Source organism: Chenopodium album, chromosome 5 (genome assembly GCF_948465745.1).
Source record: "Chenopodium album chromosome 5, dcCheAlbu1.1, whole genome shotgun sequence".
Classification (NCBI taxonomy): domain Eukaryota; kingdom Viridiplantae; phylum Streptophyta; class Magnoliopsida; order Caryophyllales; family Amaranthaceae; genus Chenopodium; species Chenopodium album.
The window spans coordinates 21173169-21195672 of NC_137838.1; the positions used below are offsets into that span (position 1 = coordinate 21173169).

General features: G+C 34.0%; 3 protein-coding genes across 6 annotated transcripts in view; 2 read left to right on the forward strand and 1 right to left on the reverse strand.

The window, feature by feature from the left end:
* Positions 1-22504, forward strand: part of LOC145632018 (clp protease adapter protein ClpF, chloroplastic-like) — a 111542-nt gene that overhangs the window by 85511 nt on the left and 3527 nt on the right. Inside the window, exons 2-3 of one of the 2 annotated variants that reach the window (XM_081684267.1) lie at positions 20221-20269; positions 21447-21850. In XM_081684267.1, coding sequence (XP_081540393.1) covers positions 21524-21850 — 327 coding nt within the window. In that variant the 5' untranslated portion in view covers positions 20221-20269; positions 21447-21523. Of the gene's footprint in view, positions 1-20073; positions 20271-21446; positions 21851-22504 lie in introns of those variants that run through there. The other variant, XM_081684266.1, reaches the window with a different exon arrangement.
* On the forward strand, positions 98-10771 carry LOC145632016 (DEAD-box ATP-dependent RNA helicase 58, chloroplastic-like). Of its 3 annotated transcripts, none has more exons than XM_081684262.1 (11): positions 98-234; positions 541-800; positions 1409-1502; positions 3284-3397; positions 3636-3761; positions 3997-4101; positions 5478-5636; positions 5737-5805; positions 8465-8554; positions 9712-9852; positions 10354-10771. In XM_081684262.1, exons 2-11 carry the CDS (start codon positions 562-564, stop codon positions 10615-10617), a joined length of 1401 nt encoding a protein of 466 aa, XP_081540388.1. In that variant the 5' UTR covers positions 98-234; positions 541-561; the 3' UTR covers positions 10618-10771. The 3 variants fall into 3 exon arrangements, with proteins under 3 accessions (XP_081540388.1, XP_081540389.1, XP_081540390.1); XM_081684264.1 differs by lacking the exon at positions 98-234 and adding an exon at positions 1075-1136 and having other exon boundaries at positions 673-800; XM_081684263.1 differs by lacking the exon at positions 5737-5805.
* LOC145632015 (glucose-1-phosphate adenylyltransferase large subunit 3, chloroplastic/amyloplastic-like) lies at positions 10755-18252 on the reverse strand. Its single transcript, XM_081684260.1, has 15 exons — positions 17849-18252; positions 16780-16893; positions 16539-16712; positions 14319-14411; positions 14154-14237; positions 13962-14017; positions 13717-13810; positions 13522-13634; positions 13323-13395; positions 13033-13113; positions 12856-12942; positions 12614-12718; positions 11979-12085; positions 11818-11878; positions 10755-11361 (listed from the first exon to the last, which is right to left on the reverse strand). Exons 1-15 carry the CDS (start codon positions 18065-18067, stop codon positions 11260-11262), a joined length of 1563 nt encoding a protein of 520 aa, XP_081540386.1. The 5' UTR covers positions 18068-18252; the 3' UTR covers positions 10755-11259.

Here is a 22504-nt window from a genome sequence, read left to right on the forward strand (position 1 = left end):
GAAAGGATTGTTGCATACTCTTTATTGCTGATGCTCTAATACTAATTGAATTTTAATAAGGGTCTGTTATCTTACGTTGAAGTTCACTTCAGTTCAATTCAGCTACTAATTTCACCCTCTCTCTCCTCCATTGAAGCGCACTCCGTTTTCTCTGATCTCTATTGAAGTGTACTCTGTGTTCCTCTGTTGAACTGCCTTCTCACCTTTTTCTCCTCCATTGAAACAGCTTCTTAGGTTATTATTCTATCTATATTCCTTATGAACAGTGTTTCTTTCAAAATAATCGAATAACAATTTCACAATCTCTACTTTACTTTCATACTATCCTAAATTTAATTGTCATTTACTCAATTTAGGGTTCTTCTAATATAGATTATGCAATTATTGGTTATAAATTACTCAAGTTATGAACAATTTTTACTAGCGATTTTGCTGCTGTAATATTTTCTTTATGCAATTATATGTTGAAATTCTTGATTTTATGTGAATTTTGAGACTAATTTGGCAATTGAGTAATATTTGGTTGTTACTGTGTTGCAGAATATTGTTTGTAATCATTCAATGTTAGGATGGAAGTATGACTATGGACCTTTTCTCATCGGACCTAGGGTGGGTTTCCCTCCTGCCTTGACTCGGGGACGGTCCGGTAAATTATTTAGCCCTTTCCCTAGAATCCGCACTTTAACTGCTACATCTGTCAATCCTGTTCCTGCAATTGGAGCTTCTGTTGTTCAATTTCGATGTGCTGTTACTCTTCGCGAACTTTGTCAAGGTCATGTGCCTGAGCCTGTGCTCCGCAGGTTATTATCTTCATCCTTTCTGTTTTGAGAGTTTAATGCTTTTGAAGTTAAATGGTAGATGTAGTAGATTGAAGTAGTAATGTGAAATGAGAAATAGATGTAGGGCTTTGAAATTTTCTTTATAAAGCGCTTTTGAATTCACGTGTAATTTGCATAACTTTTATTAGTGGAAATTGATATGAGAAAAGATAATATATTTCAGTTTTTGTTGGATGTTTTTCACAATTTGGTTGGATTTAGGCATGTAGCTAAGACTTTTGTTTTTGAAATTTAGATGTGGAAGGTGGATACGGGTTCGACTAAAGAGCTTATTCGGCGTGGAATTTTTATGCGATGGTTCTGCATTTGATCAACCTTTTTTATTTTATTTTATTTTATTTTTTATTTTTAGGAAAATAGTCTGTTCACCTTTACCAAGCTATTATATGTGCAACTGTAGCCTTTGTAATTTATTAAGATTTGTTGAAATGTTAGAAAGAGTTAGGATTTTGCTGGTGTATAATGTTCGACGAACCTATTATCTTATCAGGATCGAAAATGGAGCTTTGAGTTAAAATGATGGATTTAATTGGTTGATTGACTATAAATTCTTTTTCTGAATGCCATAGGATGGATGAAAATGGATTTATTCAACCAACAGAAGTGCAGCAACAAGGTCTTCCTGTACTTTTCACTGGTTGTGACTGTGTACTGCATGCTCAGGTCACTTTTCTGCCTCTGTCATGTCTTCCCTTTGATGATATTTATGATTTACAATCTATAATAGCTCCTCATTTCCTGTTTGTTCCATTTCTCAATGGGATGTACTTTATAACACACACTTAAACTAGAATAGAATGCTTCTGTCCAAAAAAAATGTATGAGATGAGATCGTAAACGAAAAATTCTTGCTAAGATAATAAAGAGGACTAATATTCTTATCATCCCCGATTCCCAGCTTGATAAGCAAGTACCTGGGATTGTTTACTGGCTTTTGACCACTAAAATTGTTAAATTGTAGAGTGGAGATGAAGGAGATCAAAGTAAAATCTTTGCAGAAATTTATTTTTCTCCATGTAATAATTATATTATTAGGCTAAACCTATTCATAATCTTTACAGTGCCTTATCACAAGACCTACAAGCCTTTTACTTTAGAAGATTGTTTCCATGTGTCTCAATTCTATTACAAATTTACAAGGGTCAAATACAGTCCTTAAAATATTTTTATAATGTAAAATTGTAAGGGGTTCACACCTTAGAAACTTCCTAAACTAGTCAAAGCTAGTTAAAAATGAGGTTAAAATATGAAACTTAGCCTTGAAAAATGAAACCGAGGTTAAGCTAGATAGCTACTTTTGAGGTGCTTTGACGCAAAATTTTAATGTCAACTTCAAGTCCCAAATGACTCAAAATCTCAATAGAGCCCATAGACAATCCAAGCAGACCATTGTGCACTTGCATTTATGGGGCTCCTACCTAATAGACTGATAAGCTACAAACAATTTATTTAAAAGTGTTTTTACATCCATACACCTTTTGAACAATTTCATGATTTCATGTGACTTTATTTATTACTTTGTGATCTTTGGTGTGATTATCCTTCTTGTCTCTTCTATATTAGCGTGAACTCTCTATGACCTCAAAGAACTTGAGATGCAACTTTTCAGATAATTTATGCTAACCTTCTTGCTAAATCTTTTGAGGGAAAGCGTAGAAGTGACCATTATGACTGAATGTGTCTGCAGTTTTGAACATGATGGATGGAGTTGATATATTCACAAGCTATCATCAACAAACTAAGATTTCATCCTCAAAATGACATTTATTTGGGCCTTCCATATAGATATGGTTACTAAGGAAACTTTAAAACTAGTAAAGGATTTACAGAAGTGACAACATCTTAGACTCATAGCGACTCAAAAATTTACATTAGGGCCAATTATTATTGTGTCACTCAAACAAACGATCACCAGTCATCACACATAAGTATATAACCCACTGGAATTAGAATAGATGCATTTATCACACTTTTATGTTGAAACTACTATTGAAAGAACAGTATCAAGCTTCATATGCCTTTATTACTTACATATTTGCATCATCATGTGATTTTATAGCCTACATGTCTATGCAAACTTCTTCCCCAAATGATTGCCAAGTAATGAATAATAAAGCAAAAGGATTTTATGCTCTGGAAAGATCTTGAGGTGTACCTTAAGAAGATGGATATTGGAAATATTGGGCAATAAATTAGCTAAGCTGGTTGTAAAGCCTAAACACTTGAACAGTTCTTCTATGCATTGAGGTGCTCCCTTCATCAATCTACATATAGCCCACATTGAGAAAATTCCATAACTTCATTTGATTTTATAACTGTCATTAAATTCTTCTGAGTTAGTAAGAAGTTAATGTCATTATCTCAATCACAGGATTTTTTTTTTTTTTTTTGATTTGTTTATTTTTGGGCCAATCAACCTCATATATGTCTTTATTTGTCTCTAGACAGGTTCTGGGAAGACCTTGACGTACCTCCTTTTAGTATATTCAATAATCAATCCTCAAAGATCTGCTGTTCAAGCATTAATTGTAGTGCCAACAAGGGAGCTTGGTATGCAAGTAAGATGATTTTATGCATGTGTTTTTTGCTATTCAATTTATTATTTTGACCCAGAAAGTCAGCCTTTTTATTTTTTATTTTTTAATTTTAATTTTTATGTCATGTTGCTAAACATTTTTTCTTCTCAGCAGACATGGTTTTTGAAATTTTTTCCATCATAGCAAATCAACTTTTGTACTTCATCTTGTTTAAGGAGAGATTGCACTATGCTGATGTTGTTTTTTCTTGATATTTAAGGTTACAAAAGTTGCACGAATGCTTGCTGCAAAGCCATCAGATTTTGGATCAGAGCAGCAAAAATCATGCACAGTCATGGCCCTTTTAGATGGAGGACTGTTGAAAAGACATAAAACTTGGCTAAAGGTGCCTATCCATCTGTTCAATCTCAAATATTCTACATTTGAGCATAATATGAATTTTTAACATAAAGAGGTTTCACATTCAGTTGTTTTTCTTAAGCATTACAGATTAAAGTGTGGTATTCTGTATTATAAACTTGATTATTTAAAGTCGAAATTTACACTTCAACTAGAATCTCACCAGTTCAACTTTCACATTACCACCTCAAAAAATGAACTTATATCTTTCTATTTTTCAGGCAGATCCCCCAACCATAGTGGTGGCTACAGTGGCAAGTTTGTGTCAGATGCTTGAGAAACATGTGTTAGATCTTGGATCAATGAGAGTGCTGGTAATCGATGAGGTAATAGAAATGATTTCTGGATCAACTCTGAATTCAGTCCTCTTTACCAAATAGTAATCCAGGATTGTGAGATATGTCAATGGCCAATGTACCATAATCATATGAACTTACTGTTTCCTGAGACATCTCACATTTGTCACATCTCCATTTCAACCTAGCACTCAGGAAATTCAGAAAGGTGAATAGGCTGTTAATGTGTTGTCGATCGTGGTCACTATGTGTGAGCAGCCTGTATGGAGTTAAAATGCTGATTATTGAGGTCACCGAGAGTTTTAAAAATACATTTAGGTAGGGTTCAGATTCAAGCATTTCATTTTGAGCCTAGAATTTTAAATCTGGAATTTCAAATACTGGTTTTCAATTCCAAATTGTTCGTTTTGGGATAAACTGGAATTTTAAATACTGGAATTTCATCATCGCTGAAAAAATCACCAAAAAATAAAAAAAAAATTAAAAAAAATTGCAGAATGTATGAAGGTAAGGCCATAAAGTGACAAAGGAGCAGCAAGAGTTTGTGGCCGACAGCTTCTTTTCTCTCCTTCTAACTCTCTGTCTTCCTAATATTCTCTTTAGTAATTACGACTAGGTTCACTACGATCCTTGTAATACCATACCAATCAAAATCCAGACTTTAAGGTTGTATTGTAAGCTAATTTTAAGGGAATTCAATCACCATTGTTAAGGACTTAAGGTTTAATGGAGTTTCAGTTTGATTGATTTGAAGATCTTAAATTTTGAGTTTTTTTTTGGGGGGGGGGGGGGGGGGGGGAAGATGGTGGTGTTTGTTTTAGCGATGGTGGAGGTGGTTATGGGGAGAATTTTCACGCAGGTGAAGGCAGTGGCAACAAAGATGGTCAACGCGACGGCTGTGGTTAAGCGTTGGAGGTCATTTAGAAGGTGGTGATGGTTACTCCTGTGGTAGCAGCGATGGTTAAGCAGTCAATGATTTGAAGCATTTGAAATGACATCAATTGAAATTGGATTTCAGTTTCCATAAAATGAACTTAATTATCCAAAAAGACCAAGTGCATATTCTTATAATTCCAAAATAGGTTGTTTGGGACAATTCTATCATTTGAAATGAAATGATAGTTTCTGAATAGACCATTAGGGGAATTTCCTTGCATTTCATCAATGTGCTTTCGCTGATTATTGATAGCACTCTTTGCACTTCCACAAATGGATCTGTTTAATGGACTAGTTATTTCTTGTCACACCTTAGTTTTATGACACATCCAGGAATGTTTCTATTCTTATATTTGCGAGTCTGAAAATTGCTTTCTGGTTTTAATCACTAATAATGCACTTTATAATTTGAATAGAAGCTTATGTTTTTATTTTTTTATTTTAATTTTTTTTTTTTATATATATATTAGGTTGATTTCATGTTTAACTCCTCTAAACAAGTTAGTTCCCTGCGGAAGTTGCTCACCTCATATTCATCAAGCCATTCTCGTCAAACTGTATTTGCCAGTGCATCTATTCCTCAGCATAGACACTTTCTGTATGATTGTGTGCAGCAGAAATGGACCAAGGTTGGTTAATTGAGTTTTATAGACTAATTTGAATAATTGCTTCATTTTGAGTGATGTAAAGGTATTTTTGCCACTTGTGTAATCTTTGTTCTTTTGGCAGAGCAATGTAGTCCATGTCCATGTAAATGCAGTTGAACCAATGCCTTCACGCTTGCTTCATAGATACATGGTAATAGTGAACTTTTTATTTTGATTTCTCTGTTGGATTTTTTTTTGGAACAACATTATATTAGAAATTAATTATCTATTAATATGGGAGGTATTGGATTAATGAACTTTCAAAGGCTGCTTAGGAGCTTTGCTTGGTGATCAGGCAAGCTCACTACTCGCCTGATTGGGAACAAATGCATAATCAATTTTTGTGAAGAAATACTGGATTAGTGAAAGTTCTTCCAGTTGATCAAGCAAAGCCCGGACTGGGTGTGCATCCAAATAATGAATTCCTCTTGAAACTTCCAATTTTTTTGTTTTAATTCCAACTAGCTTGATAACTCTTCTATTGATGATAAACTAGTTATTGGCCCGGGCGATGCCCCGGATCATCATAAATTTATAATTTGATTAAAATTGATTAAAAAGGGTTTATCTTGAACAATGTTAATAGGTGAATGAAGATTTAATGATTTATATCATCTTTAATTAATATATAGAAGATATATCAAATTTAAATAGGGAGGTTGTACATATGAAGAGTTTTAAATTAAACATTATTATAGAGAATTGAAGTTACGCCAATGAAGAGTTTTTCAAAGAGACTAAATATAACTACAATTCAATGCGGTGAGAGAAGAGGGATGGCGCACATGTGGCACCAAATCATATTGAAGGAAGGTTGACACATGGCATTAACATGTCCCTATGAGTTTTTATAATATTATTATTATAGATTATAGATTATTATAGATATAGATTATAGGAGATGACTATTATTTCTAATTTTATGGGTGTTGTAGACACGGAAATTTTATGAGTGTCATACATTAAATTAAATAAATTAATTTGGGTTAAAATCATATGAATGATCCATTTTAATTAATTTTGGCCCACCCAAATAAATAATCCGAATTAATTAAATACAATTCGGGTTATAAAATAAATTAAATGGACCAGGTTAAAAGACTTCTAAGTCATAAAATGGGCCAAGCCCAAACCTACTAAGTCCACTCAAGGAGTTCTCATCTCCTATAAATACACCATTCCTCCATTTGAGGGGATCCAGAAATCATTATTCCAAGAGCTCATAAAACTCAAACGGAATTCTCTCTGAAGTAAGTCAACAAGCACATCAAACTCATGCCGACTTGTTCAGATACACTCAAACACATTTGAACTAAGCTTCAAAGCCCTCGTTCAGGTGTATTCAAACAAAACCCTTAAATACAGGTTGACATCATCAAACGCCACCCTTCATTCAAACTCAAGTCGACGTCATCAAACGTCAACCTACAGGTGTCACACACGTGTCATCGTCAAGCTGCGGAACAGAATCAGAGGACTTAGTTTATTTTATTATAAACTTTTATACAAAGATTGTACCCAAAAATCACATATTAATATAAATTCATTTGTTACTTTATTTCCCGTCTTTATTTATTTAGACTCGAAATTTGTGTAAACAGGTGTCATCATGTGATTTTCTTCTTGATAGTGACAGTTTCAAACCTCTTCATTTCTTGGTTTTATTCCTTCATTAATTGCTGTAAAGCATTATAATATTTTTGATTCCCAAGCTGTTACCATCTTCTTCATTCTTCTTTCCGATCTGTTTATTCTTGTTTCCTTTATGAGTCAAACACAAAGTTATCTCCCTACTGCACTAAAATTTTCTTTTACCCCTTTTTCATTTTGGGTATAAGTTCATGTGATCCAAACTCTCACCTAAAGCACAATTGTCTGTAGAATTTTATGTTAACCTTAGGGAACAAACCAGTGGATATGATTAAGCTCTATCGAATTGTTTTTTCAATTCAGTGAATCAGTGGTCTTTCATTGCCATGGCACAACAATTTTGAATTCATTTTTTTCTTATCAATTTGTTCATATTGCAAGCCTTGAAAATGCCTTATAGTTATTAGTTGAGTAGTTTTATTTTAATTACTTTTGTAACTTTTTAACTAATATATTTGAGCTTTGCGACTATTAGAATGTTGACGCAACTAGCCCTACTTTGATGGTGAAAACTCTCCATGAAGCTAAAATAGACCATTATTACCCTCTTGCTGCAGAGTTTTAGAGATAAGTGACTTAGATCAGTTAGATGCATAATATCTTTTTCGAGTCACTTAGTTGGCCATAGTTAGTACGAGGTGCTATCTGAGACCAGTTTTAGATCCCCAAGGCTGATTCCTTGAGAATTCCCATTAAAGGGTCATTAGGCCTACTGAGCTTTGAGGAAAATTGTTTGCTGTAACCCTTGAAGTCACACTTGTCACCATTTCATTTTTTTTTGCAATATTTTTTGCGGATCAGTTAGTTGAAACGACAAAAATGAATTATAGCCGAGATTGATGTGATAAACCTTTGAGATGGCTATGAAATAAGACGGTAGTTTCTAAGGTTAATTTTCTGAAACCCTGTTGAGCCATCAAACAACGTAAGTCTATGTTTGTTTTAACGGAATCAAGGACTTTAATAAAAATGAATCAAACTTTGACAAATTGTGAATGAAGCATGTTAGGTTGCTTTTTTGTTTGTGAACCGCAATTTTGAATATTAATTACCTTTGTTTCCATCATTGTATCTGTTTCCTTTTCTTTTTTTTTGTCTCTCTCTCTTGTATTATGCATAGCTATGTCTCTTGTGAATTGGGTGTAAGTTGTTTTTAATAGATTTGTCCAAGAACTCAGAGATTTCAAGCTATTTTGTCGATGCTGCAATTCGATTTGCCCGAGTCTGCCATACTTTTTGTCAATGAACAGGTTGGCATTGTTTATGTTATGTTTTTATGTTAATGTTTTTACAGATTGTAAAAGTGAGCTACTGTTTTCGCAATACTGTTGGAGAATTTAGAGTATTTAATTGATTATTCATATTATGTTAAGTTTAAGTCATTTGGTTAAAGTGTCATGACTTAGACAACTAATGATTAAGGTAGTAGTATACAACTAATTAAGAGAAAGGAAGAAAATGGCTGATTCGTCACTATTATTGCAACCGTTACCACTTACTGTTTCAGTTTTGATTTCTCTTGATTTAGTTGGACAATTACATACTTAATGCATTATAACTTAGTGTATTAATGCATTGTTTAATGCATCTCTTAACATTTGATGTTTGATGCGTTGTTTATGTGTGTCTTAATATGTTGTTCAATGCATAACTTAAAGCATTGTTTAATGCTTGACTTAATGCATTCTTACGTTTGATACTAAGCTACTATCTTATATATATGAGAAACTCCTCATATGATGGATGAAAGTTGTGAGATGAAATATAAGTTGTGAGATGAAATATAATTTCTATCTTATCACTTTGGCATAGGGAGTTATTATCAGTTGTTCATTTTCACAAAATCACAAACACTTTTATACATTGAATTGCTATCATCCTACAAGTGATGGTAATTGTTCTTCGTTGTATCTCCTGAGTATTTCCGTGATACCCGGTTGTAGTATAGGGTCGGAATTATACTTTTGGGAAAGTGATCCTGTTCACGCCTTGAAGAATTTTCCAATAATTTCATTTCCATTTCTTTGTGACCCTTGTTTACTAGAAAATTTCCAACAAATACAGCATTTGTTTTAATTTAATCTGTGTGTAAGTAAAATAAATTGGTTAAAGTAGGAGATATGAACAAATGAACAATGCACAAAGTCAAAGTGGAACAAGCTAAAAAACTGAGGAAATATAATTGAACCCTTTCTTTTGAAGTAGCAGAGAAGCTGTATGTTTATGTTTATTCTTAAAAAAATAGAAATCATAGAAGAGAGAGGGGGGTGTTTAAAAAGAAAATATAAAAACTTGGAATGTTTGGCAATCTAAGTTGAGTGTATTGTAATTGCTGCAGAAGATATGGAAATTAATTGTTATAAATATTGTAAAAAGGTTCCTAAAGTGTTGATTCTATTGTTTGAAGTCTGAAAAGTCAAAAAAGGCAGGAGATATACCGACAACTACTCTGCTGATTGAGCATTTAAAAAGCTCGTGTGATGAATTTTCCAACATTTCACTTCTCGAGGAAGACCAGAATTTTAATTCTCGAGCGGCTTCTCTCTTGGTATGTCCTTATGAGTTTTGTTTGATTATTAGGAATAGTATCTGGTTTCTAGTCTCTTCTCTAACGTGTGACATTGCAAAGTTGAAGTCTCATTACTCATAAGCGAACTTGTAATTTGTGTGTTTTACCAATGCTTTTGTATATTATGTGGGCTGATGAAGTGGGGTTTTGAAATGTCTCATGAACAAATGGACAATGTTGGTTTTATGTCATGAAAAAGCTTATCCTCCAGTTTAAAATTGAAGCAGATACAGTAACATGATGTGCTTAACCATCAATAAAGACATCACGTTAGCTATTATTCTTTATTGTTATTAACCATAACTTAGATCTAGTGAATATATTGGGGCATATATAATTGTATATAAGCATCTATGCTAATTCTACATAGCTTCCTGCCTGTTTTTTCTTTCAAATTCTTGGCCAAACGTTGTTGCTTGGTTTTGGCTGCCCTTGCTCTTTATGAATCTCACAAGCTTATTACTCATCCATGAATTTCAGGAGGTTAGAAAAAAAAATTGCTATCTTATTGTGGCGACGGATCTAGCAGCAAGGGGAGTTGACCTTCCAGAGACAACACATATATACAACTTTGATTTGCCAAAAAGTGCAGTGCACTATCTACATAGAGCTGGGAGGGCAGGTAGGAAACCATTCTCAGACGACAAATGCATTGTAACAAGTATTATAGCTCCAGAGGAATATTTTGTCTTGCAACGTTTTGAACATGAATTGAAGTTTCATTGTGAAGAGTTCTTCCTGTGATAGCTCAATGTATTGTGTTTAGTCATATCTTGCTTTTTTTTCTTTGTATTTTTTTTTAAAAATTTTTTTTCCCCCTTTTGTTGCTTGTAGTATTCTATATACTTGGGTGCAAAGCGCTATAATAAAATGCATTTAAGAAATATTAAAGCTTTCATTGTTTATGTCATTCACTTGATTACACTTTTTCTACCACATGTGCATGTGAATGCTAGGCTTAATCTTAGTTGTTTTTTTGATAGCAAATGTATGATGCACTATGACACTATCAAATCACATATTGGTAATAGATTTGCATGTGTAGATATGTTCTTAGTGTAAACGATTAATCACTTGTTTTTGGAGTGTTGAAAATTGTTGTAACTTTAATACTTTCTAGCTACTAGAAGTTTATTGAGTTGTATGTACTCTTCTTTGACTAAGCAATGACTTATAAAGAACAATTTGGCCTTTTGGTTTCCCATTGGAAAATTTGACAGTTGGCGAATAATGTAGCCTTTTCACTTGCTACTGAAGTATCCATGACATTACTCAGCATGCAGACAAAAAAAATTCTCCCCTGATGCTCCATGGTCTTTAACATAATTTTTGGGTCTTCATCTTCATATCTCTTCCTGGAAGAAGGGCTTGGTGGGGTATTATTTGTTATATTACAGTCCCATCTTTGATGATTGAGTTCTTAAATATGACGGTGATGCCAGAACGAATATAGAACCCTTCAGATGTTCTGTCTGCCTCTTGTACCCCCTGTAAAAAAGGAGGATTGTAAAATCAGATGTATATTACTACGTATATATTTAGTGTAGAATAAATATCCTGCCAAAAATGCTGATTAGAATAAATTTGCGTTCCTTTCTTCTTGAGAATGTTAATGAAGCTTAACCATCATTTACACATTGTTCTGGACTGAAATTGAAGTCACTTCTGCCCATGAGGGAAAAAAGAAGTATCTTGTGATTCTTATCTTATTAGGCTACACATATGGGGAAGGGGAATGATTTTTTTTTTTTTTTTTTTTTTTTGCCATTTGGCATTTCTTTAAGACTATTAACTATGCCTTTACATTATTTACATACAGTGTGTTTAGCAAAGAAATAAAAAATTAGTTTTCCTTGTTGCAACTATTGTCACTGGTGATTACTAATATGGAGTTTACAGAACTGGTGGAACAAAAGAAAAGATGAGGTGAATAGGTGATTCTACCTCTGTATTTGAAATTATAACATTTTTTCCAATCCTGGCATTCTTGTCGATGATGCAATCCCTGAAAAATATTGAAGGAAATAGTGTGAGAAAGAATGAGTAAATCTTATTTTTTTGATGATTATAGAGGGGAAACACAGAAATGAGAGAATGTCTTGTACTTGATTTTTGTATTTTCCCCTATTCCAATGGGAACAGCTCCCGCAGCTAACTGTGATGTAATCTCAGCGTCTGTCTCATAGTAATCAGCACCGAGCATTACTGTATCCTGCATCATGTGGAGTAAGGGGTTTCAGAGTTCTGAGTCTAACAATCATCTAATAGTCATACAAGGTCATTCTGCAAAGCCATTTCTGTAGTCACTAATTGCAACCATATTATCTGAGAGACATCAGTTCTTAAATATGTTTATTTGGTTTAAACTTTGAAGCATAAGGAAGGGTTTATAACTGCTGTTTATGACAATGAATAGTATGAAATAGCATTGCTTGGAATGGACTCTCAAATTCCTACATCCTGTCTACTTCACTATCTCCTGGAATAATGGAATGTGTATTCATTCTAAATGGATTGGTGAAAATCAGAGTTTGTCATGTGCTGTATATAAGGAATATCGTGCGAAGGGGGATATTATATACTCTTTGGTGCAGGAGAAAACATAATATTTTTATAGTGGGTAAAATTAGACATTGTGAACATTAGACTTTTAGAAATAGCTGCAGTGAACTATATTCTATTATCAGTACTCAAGAAGTTGCAGATGGAGTACATGCTGAAGTAGATCTCCATTACTGACCTTTAAGTGGACGTTAGAGTTGATGCGAGATCGGATTCCAACCACACTATGCTCTATGAAACAATTGTTCAAGAAGCTTCCATGGGATATGATCGAGTCAACAACCTAAAGAAGCAAAATAAAGGTAAGTCTTTCTATCCTTTTTCTTTAATAAAAAATGTTAAATTTTTTGTTCACTATGTTTACCACCTTGTAAGTGTAAACTGAGTGAGTATAAACTGAGTTATAGATATTCAATTAACCTTGCTATTGTCGATCTTGCTAGGAGGCAAATTTCTCCTTGATGTGTACATTGGTTTGTCTGCATCATAGAAGCTAAATCTTGGAGGCTAAAATGTAGAAAGAAATAAAGAGGAGTTGATTATCTTTTTATAAAGCCAGTACAGGTATCATACATGAACCTCAACATCAACACTTACATGTTCTGTCAAGGCAAGATTTGCCTCAAAGAAGGATCTGATTGTTCCAATATCTTCCCAATAATCGTTAAAAAGGTAAGCCTGCATACATATATCTCTATGAGAATTAAAGCTGAAGCAGACTTGATTTTGAGCAATTTAAGTTGTAGCCAAAGCATCACATACTATAGTTGGATTAGCTTTTGCTTATTGTGTTTAAATTATTTGTCAAAATTGCATGTTGTTGCTTCTTTAGGTGAATTATGGAGGTATACTTCTTATTGTTTTGTTTCTAGAGCTTGATATTGTACCTTGGTGTAGTATTCTCGAGCAGAAGCTGGAATAATTTCTGATCCAAAGTCATTTGCAGTTGGGAATCGCCATCTGAGTAACCAAAAAAAGCCACAGTGCTCAGTCTCGCCCCCCTAAGCTTGTACTCAAGTGTATTCCTATCTTCAAAACATATATAAGCTTAGAAACTTGGAAAGCAATTGGAGCTGTAAATTTTACCTTAATAGGTTAAGAAGTATTTCTTTTTTGAATATGTATACACCCATAGATGCAATATAGGGTTTAATCTGAGCTTCTTCTTTTGATAGTCCTAGAACAGTTGTGTCAACTGCCTGAAACATATAAATGTTATTAGCTCATATCCTTATTATCTACTTAAGAATCAGATGCTACTGTTTGAGTTACAAGTGCTACCATAGCTTTCAAATCTTCTCCTTTAGGTTTCTCACTGAAGGACAAAACTTTCCCCTTGTCATCAATCTTCATTAAACCAAAATCTGAGGCACGGCTACAAAGAAATACAGAATCAGCTATATATAATCTGCAATGAGTGAATTTTTAGGTTTCTGTTCTGCTTTGTTTTTTTAGATTATGCATGTGCTAAATGTGGAAAGTAAATGTGCTGAACTTCATTAGTTCTTGATCCCAGAAAAAGATACCTGTCATCCATTGGCAGGCAAGAAATACTGATATCAGCTCCACTTTGGCGATGGTTCTGTAATTGGAAACATGTATCATTTTTTGTATTTTACAGGAATATGCATTCTTGGAAGTAGCAATTGAAGCAATCTCTATTTGATAGAAGTTTGATTTATAAAAGTGGGAGGATAGCAGAGTAAAGAGTTACTTGCCTGAAGGAAGTCCATGTAATCCATTCTGTACAAGTGATCTCCAGAAAGAATCAGAACATCCTCAATTTCCTTACTCCTTTGATCCTGTTTTTTGTGTGGAAACTCAATATGCTATTTTCACATGTAAGTCTCAACTCAATTTACTAATAGGAGGAAGATATGTACCTCAAAAAGCCAGCCAAACTGCCTTACAGCGTCAGCAGTACCCTGGAACCATTTTTTGCCTGCATCACCTGGAGTTTGTGTGGCAGCAAGAACCTGAAGAAATGAAAATTCATCTACTATGTAGTCAGGTTTCCACATTATTGTTCCCTTTGATTGCTTTCTCTTTTGATCTAATTTGATCTAGGACAGAGGGGATAAGACTGTTTTGTTCGCCTTTTTTCCCACTTATTTCAGGGAACATATATTTGGATAAGGGAAACTCAAGTTTAATTTACTACTTGTATAAAATAAGTTCAAATAACTATTAAAAAGTTCAAGTAAATGAAAATTAGATGAATAGAATGCTCCCTAATATTACAAGGTTGTTTATGGTTTCTCTATAGAGTGAGCTACATAATCTATTAGAATGAATGATGCAACTCAATTTGAAGTAATTTTATTTGTAGCTTGAGTTGCTTTACAGAAACTGTGTTTGATATTGAAATAGCCACAATGTTAAAGCTGTATTAATGATCTTTTGGCTCTGTGTTTGGTATGTGCAAGGGAATGAATCTATTATCCTTAAATAAATTTTAGGAAAATTTGTCAGAAACAACATTTTAAAGTGTCCACTTTATTTAAAACAATCTTTAAATTTTTTTTTTTTTTGCAATTTCAGACCATATTATAAATTTTTTTTATCAAAGACAACCAAATGTTACTTTCCGGCGTTGACTCTATTTTTCCCGATGTTGACCACTAGTGTGCAACGCACATGAACTCGTATATTGTTTAATACACCAATTTTTCCTCCAATTCACTCGTATTAAAAGAGGGATGAAAGAGAAGCATGGTTTTAATAGGAATTAATTAGAGGGAAAAGAGGTGTATTAAGCAATATTGGAGGTCACGTGACTCGCACACTCGTGGTCAACATCGGGAAAAATAGAGTCAACGCCGGAAAGTAACATTTGGTTGTTTTTGGTAAAAAAAAATTTATAATGTGGTCTGAAATTGCAAAAAAAAAAATTTAAAAGGTTGTTTTTAATAAAGTGGACACTTTAAAAGGTTGTCCCTGACAAATTTTCCTAAATTTTATTATGTTGTTTTGAGTGGTGCATACATAAATTTTTGGAAAAATTGTCAAGAATATTACGACCTTTCAGCGGTCTTCCATAAATATAACGACCTTTGGATTATCCCGGAATATTACGACCTTTGACCCTGATCTTCCATAAATAGGACAAAAAACCGGTAACCTACCCAAGACACGTGTTGCATTGTGATAGGTTAGAAATTTTAATTTGATTTTATATTTTTCTTTTTCAAGAAACTGATTTTTAATTAAGAAAATATACAAATAAAAAAAAGAAAGAAAAATGTAAAACCCACCCTGTTCTTCCCCAACCATTCCAACAGCACAATGGGTTTTCCGACAGCCACCTTCCCCTCCCCTTCCGACTAGCCTCGGCGACCACCCTATGCCCTTCACTTCCCTTTTCCGACCACGTCACCCCATTCCCCTCTCCTTTTCGACCAGCCTACCCCATTCCCCTCCCAAATTCGAACTCTGGCAGCCCTCACCTTTTCCCTTTCATTTTCGAATCCCTGAGTTTATATTCTCATCGGTTCTGAAATTCCGGCCAACCCCTAAATAGGAAACCCGCCCACTTCACCTAAATTTCACCGCCATTAAAATCGACTTTCGACCACTTCATCTAAAATTCTACCCAACCCTTTCATTTTCGACCCTGACACTATATACTTGCTTGCATCAATGGATAGAGGACGGAGAAGCGAGAATTACGGTGGGGGTTTCACGGGGTGGGTGGGGCTCGCGGCCATGGTGGGTTTCATAGGGGTGGTGGTTGTAGGGTGTTTCACGGGGGTATGGGGGGCAGGGGGTGCTAAGGGAATTTTTTAAAATTAAAATTATTTTTTTTAATTATTCAAATCAACATTTTATATTAAAATCATTTATTAAAATAAAAAAATTGTAAAATTAAACAAAAAAGTATCTGGCCAATTAAAAAGTGACACGTGTTACACTTAACCCTTTTAACAGGTCACCAACCGGTTACGTCCTATTTATGGAAGATTGGGTTAAAGGTCGTAATATTCCGGGATAATCCAAAGGTCGTTATATTTATGGAAGACCGCTGAAAGGTCATAATATTCCTGACAATTTTTCCTAAATTTTTTTGTAATAGACAATTATTATGCCAAGTGGTGGTAAAGAACCTCAACATAGCCATCTCCTAAGTTGCCACTGCTGCCAAAATTGTAAGCTCGAGCAAGGTGCCTGTTGAGAGAGGCAGAGTTGAATTGTGTCAGAATATAGATTTTGTTGATGCCGCTGTTTATGCAGTTACTCATTGGTACATCTATCAGCCGGTATGCTCCTCCTATGGGAACCTGTCGATATTGAGTTTCAGCTTTTCTGTTGAAGTTAAGAGAAGCAGGTAAGGGAATATTTACTCACTGCTGGTTTTGCACGACGTTTTGTCAATGGAAAAAGACGAGTGCCTGCACCCCCTCCCAATATTATCGCTGCTACAGATTTTGCGCTTGTTTTCTCCTGTTCAACGTCCTTAAGCTGTATTTCAGATTTGATTATCAGGGTAAACCCATATCAACTAAAAAGTAACAGTATTATATCTATTATCTTGCCATCTTTCAGAATTTTCTAATCCTGATAAGACATGATATCACAAGGATTACATATCTTACAACAATGCTAACCCATTCGTTTGCACTCTTAAAAAAAACTCACTAATAAAATCACAAAACCTATGCCATCACTATTCATGCAAAGTATTTTGGCCTAGTGACCAAAACATTTTCAGGTTTGGCAATGATCAAGCGCAATTTTGTACTAAATGTTTGCCATCATCTCTTCGCCTTAAAAAAAAAATTGTATACAGGTTACAGGTTAAGTATAGAAAAAACAAATTTTAATCAGTAAAAATCATTAAGTTCAAAGAATAAAATATAATAGTGAATTAGTAAAATAAGTTTAAATCTGTAATAATAAATCAAAATTAGCAAAAATAACTTCACATTCTATATAAATTAAGAGAACATGGCCCTCCATATAAATTACGGAGTACCTCCATATAAATTACGGAGTACCTTTAATCAATATTGAAGCATTACTAGACATATACTACCTCCGTTACAGGTTATGTGCAACGATTAGACATTTTCCCTCTCTGCTTTATGTCAAATCGTTGCACATAATCTGTAACGGAGGTAGTAATATAAATGCGAGAATTTATGACAAAACACAAATAGATGGGTGTAATTAATGTTTTTTTTTTTTAAACACTATTTTATATAGAAGGTTGCATATATCATCATTCAATTAATACTTGGTAATAAATATTTAGTTTTAAATAAAACAATGCTAATGTATGAATACATGGCTAACATGGGAATATGGGATACAGTACAATGGAAACCAAATTAACATAGTTCAAGTGGTTTACTTTTGCTAAAACAGATAAACAAATTATTCCTAGTAGTAGAGTTATTAGTTCTTAGTAGTGCACCTTAGCTACAGAAGCAACATCAGTAGCAAGCGACATGCACACACGTCGCCGAATCGCCTTCTTGTTAGCTTGAAGAGTTTGTTTGGATGAATTATTCTTCAATTTCAGCCCCATCAATTCCCCATTGCAAAACTTCACCTCTCTCCAGTCCCTCTTACTCGACGCCACGCTTCTGGCCATGGACAACGAAACATGTCCGTTGGCCGACGACAATGTCATCTTTTTTGCAAATAATTATCAAACCAAATCCAATTTGTTACAACACTAATATAACTGTACTAGTTACAAATTAACAATAATGAATTTCTATATATAATGGGAAGAGCATATAATGTTATGCTATATATTAGTAAGATAAGTTAGGGAGTTTTGCTAGGTGAGTCCAACTATATTTATCTATAATTCACTGCATCCACCAATTTTATTTTGTGTTCGTCTGGCTAAAGAAAATTGTGTTTATTGCAATGAAGGCCTTCAATTTGTATGTAATTACGTAAATAGGAATATTCCAATGGTTTATTTGCTCGGATAGTAAGTAGTTCACGTCTTTTTGCGTGACTGTTTTTATTTTCTTAGCAACTGTCTTCTGTCTACAACTCTACTCCCATCAGAAGATACAATCTATGCTTGAGAGCCAATAAGAGGTGCCCATGTGCATAAGTGGACCTGATGAAAAAGATAACTCTGTCCGGCCATTAGAAGTGGTATTTGATGGGTCGTGCCTACTATTGTATCGTGTCAGTATTGAGCATAGCCATCCATTGCCCAAGGCAATGGTGGTCATACTATATTTAATTAATATCTCTCTTTCACCTCACTTATGCCCAATCCTCATACCTACTTATACCCATATACTCCCATTAGTTGCCCTATAAATTTATGGTCACAAATCTTCTCTTTCCTATTTTTTCTTCTACTCAATCACTTATAATTACTTAATTAATTTTTTAGTAATTAATAATACTAATAGATTAAAACATGTAATCAATATAAATTAAAAATAACTATTAATTTTAAATGTTAAAACTACTAGTGAAATGATAGTATAGATGTAATAATATTATAATACGATAACAAATTTTAAATTAGTACTAGATATAAAAATACATGATTATCTAAATCAAGATAATTCTATAATTGCAATATTTGATGAAAAATATTAATCCGTAGTTTGTACAGATTTACCATAAATTATCACATAAACAATAACTTTGCAAACAAAAAAAAAAAAGTAAAAACTACTAGTCCAATAAAATGGTGACAAATGGCGCTTTCTAAGCATTTGCCCACCCTTAGCCAAAGGTCATGACCTGGGTAATGTTTTTCTCTCTCTTAAAATAATATTTTTTGATTTTTTTAATATTCTTTTACAATCTCTCTCCTCATGCCCAGCCTTTGTGGGCAACGGATGACAATGCTAAAACGTCTTTAAATTACGATATCTTTTAGCTAGATTTTAAATCGTGCATTATCACCTTTACGTCTTAACCTGTGATATTTGATGGGTCGTTACACAAATAGGAGCTTAGTTAAATAAGCTTAAAATGAGTTTAACTTGAACTCATAAGCAATGATGAAGGCGTAGAATAGATTTGAGATTAGGCCAAACATGCAGTTGCATTACCAAGACTTGTGCGGTAACTGCGTAAGTGATTCTAAAGAATTTTTTAATAAACATGCGAACATTTTATCACCTAAACTTGTGTATTTGCAAACCTTTCTATGATGGTTAAATTAGGATGGATAAAATACTAAAATAGTACTCAATTTATTATTAAGAATTGAAACCACCTGGTTTTATTCCCGTTTTGAATCCGCTGGTTCTTAACCAATTTCAATTTCAATTTCGAATGTCTGGAATTTGTGCTCAACCTTACTCTGTACCAAGTTACCAACAAGACAACAAACTCAAAATTCTTTATTTGTAATAAGATTATTCCATTATTATTTTGTGCAATTAAAATTATACTCCCTTTGGTTCTTTTATGTTTGCATCATATGACTCATAAGATTTTCACATAAAGTAGGCACATGGTGCACATAAAAGGGGCTAGAGGGATTTGAACATAGTTTGATAAAATAATCCACTCAAGTTATTAGAGAGCGAGAGAGTGAGGGATAACTCAAATGGTTAAAACTTCCCTCCCGTCCGATTTCAATAATATGAAACGGAGATAGTATTAAAGAGGGAGAAACTCTACTAGTAATATTGATATTAATCCAACTTATCCGAGTGAGGCTTTGTTCGTGCCATGACTGTTACGTGTCATTAATTTTCCGCCATTGTTCTCATGTTTTATCCTCTTTGGAGCTTTCCACTTTTACGCTGGACCTCTTTCTCTCTCCTCCATTGAAGCGTATTCTAATTCCTCCATTGAAGTAGCTTCTGACCTTTGTCTCCTCCATTGAATCAGCTTCGGAGGTATACTATTTTTTACTTTCTTTTTTCAATTATCATTTTACAATCACGGTTTTAGTTTTACACTACCGTAAATTTAATCGTCAGTACAGTCAATTTAGGGTTCATCATAGGTTGATATCGAATTATTGGTTATACAATTACTGGAGTTATGCAAGATTATAACGACCAATTTTGTTGCTAGAATCTTGCTATTTGCACTCTACTAATGCGAGAAAAACTCTATGCCATTATTCAAGCCTTATTTGATGATTCAGTCAAATTTAGGGTTCATCATAGGTTGTTAATGTATTGCAGAATTTTGTTTATAATCCTTCGAATGCATATGAAAATGGACCTTTTTTCTCTGGGCCGAGGGTGGCCGCCCCTCATGCCCAGGCTAAGACTTGGAGGAGAGACATCTCCGCTTATTAGAAAGAGTACATTATACTCCCTCTATGGTTTTTAAAGTGCCCCAATTTGATCCACATTTGCCAATGCGAAACTTTGACAAATAATGAATTATCAATAAGTTTAGATTACAAAAAGTTGATGTTTGGAAATTATACATTGAGATGATTTTAACAATTACACATATTTAATTATGTATATAACTCAAACATTGGTCAAATAGTTGGGTTGTATGTGAATAGTGCAAAAGTCAATATGGGGCACTTGAAAACGTAAAAGGAGTAGGAAATTTGTTGCTTGTGAATTTCATTTTTTATTTTTCGGGAATGTTGAGCAGAGGATTTGAGAAAGACTGAAAAGGAATATTTTGTATGAATTTTTTTTTTTTTTTTTTTTTTTCCTTTTGAATGACTGGATAGATTGGTATGGGATTAATCAGTTCATTTATTGATATTGTTGATGCTAGGTTCCTAGCCGAAAATGGTGGCTAGAGCTGCTATTTACATTTCACAGGGTAAGGAGAATGGGAGATTGCTCTTGTATGTATGCAACATTACGGCCTAAGTTTTTCGATTTAATGTACAACCTAGGTCTCTCAGTACCTGTGGTTGACCATGTCTCAATATAGAGAGAAATTAGGTAATCTACAAGAATTCTAGATGTTTCTAACCGGGTTTAGATTGACTTTTGAATGAAATAATTTGTGCTGCTGTGGGTTAAATTTATTGTTGTATGCTACATTTGGTTAGTCATGGACTCAATATTGAAGTGGCAATTATTTTGGCTGCGGCAGCATATTTGTAATTTCAGATTAAGAAGTGGAGGCAAGATTGTTCTAAAGGTGAAAGGATCTTTACTTTGGACAAATGGTGCAAGGATTGTCAACGAGTACATTGGCGAATCCTGGAAGCACTGGACTATATAGATCAACTCTTCTATTAAGGACGGTGAAGAAATTTCAGTTACTGAATAAGGCTGAAAGACATTGCCTCTGGAATTGTGGTGTACAGAATGTATTTATCAAAGGACAATCTTATATCACAGGACAAAGAGGCAGGAGGGTTGAAGCAGGATGGCTTTTCAAAGGGGGTGGGGGTGATAAACGATTGGATGCAAGCATCGAACATAGTGAGAAGGCCAATGAAGATATATTGATTTTCTTTTTCCAGCTGGACTTGGCAACCCGGGTCCAGGTTTGTAACCTTTGCTTGTAATTATTTGTGTACCAAATTATTTTTTGGTCTCTTTGACTATGTTGACTTTAGGGGCAGATTGTTCACTCTTCAGTGCTTCACTGGATATTGTGTTCTACTCATATATTTCATATTCATTTTTTACATCATTTGTCCCGCAAATGAATGATCTTTATATAACAGTGTGATGCTTAGTAACTGGCTGCCAATCTAATTTTGCCTTTCTAATGGGTATTGAATCATCTAAGATGTAGCTTTTTGCATATGTAGTTCTCTCTGGAAGCACCTTTGCAAAAGAAATGAGATGTAACCTTGAATTGCTTCTTATCATAGAAGTGCTATCTGCATTTTTTTGATGCATTGGTTCTTTGTCTTTAATGGAGTTGAACACTGCTTGAATCATTGTTGCTTGCAGATTATGTGCTAATTATCACATGCTAACTGACTGTCAAGCTGAATCTGTCCCTCCAAATGAGCAGAGAAGAATATGAACTAACAAGAAATTTGTTTCTGATTCCTCTGTTTACGAGGATGTTTAATATTGTTCTCATCCACTGTTCTACTTAAATATTCCTATGCTAACTCTGACTGCCAACCTTTTTAGTGAGGATGTTTAATATTGTTCTCATCCACTGTTCTACTTTATCTATCCTT

Excerpts from the sequence above, each read along its gene's own strand:
- LOC145632016 (XM_081684262.1), top strand. The coding sequence starts at position 562 with ATGTTAGGATGGAAGTATGACTATGGACCTTTTCTCATCGGACCTAGG. Across the intron at positions 3,398-3,635 it reads CAAGGGAGCTTGGTATGCAA|GTTACAAAAGTTGCACGAAT; the intron begins GTAAGATGATTT and ends TTGATATTTAAG. Across the intron at positions 9,853-10,353 it reads CTCGAGCGGCTTCTCTCTTG|GAGGTTAGAAAAAAAAATTG; the intron begins GTATGTCCTTAT and ends CATGAATTTCAG.
- LOC145632015 (XM_081684260.1), bottom strand. The coding sequence starts at position 18,067 with ATGACATTGTCGTCGGCCAACGGACATGTTTCGTTGTCCATGGCCAGA. Across the intron at positions 13,635-13,716 it reads GAGAAGATTTGAAAGCTATG|GCAGTTGACACAACTGTTCT; the intron begins GTAGCACTTGTA and ends TATATGTTTCAG. Across the intron at positions 12,943-13,032 it reads ATCTTGCCTTGACAGAACAT|CCTCCAAGATTTAGCTTCTA; the intron begins GTAAGTGTTGAT and ends TCTACATTTTAG.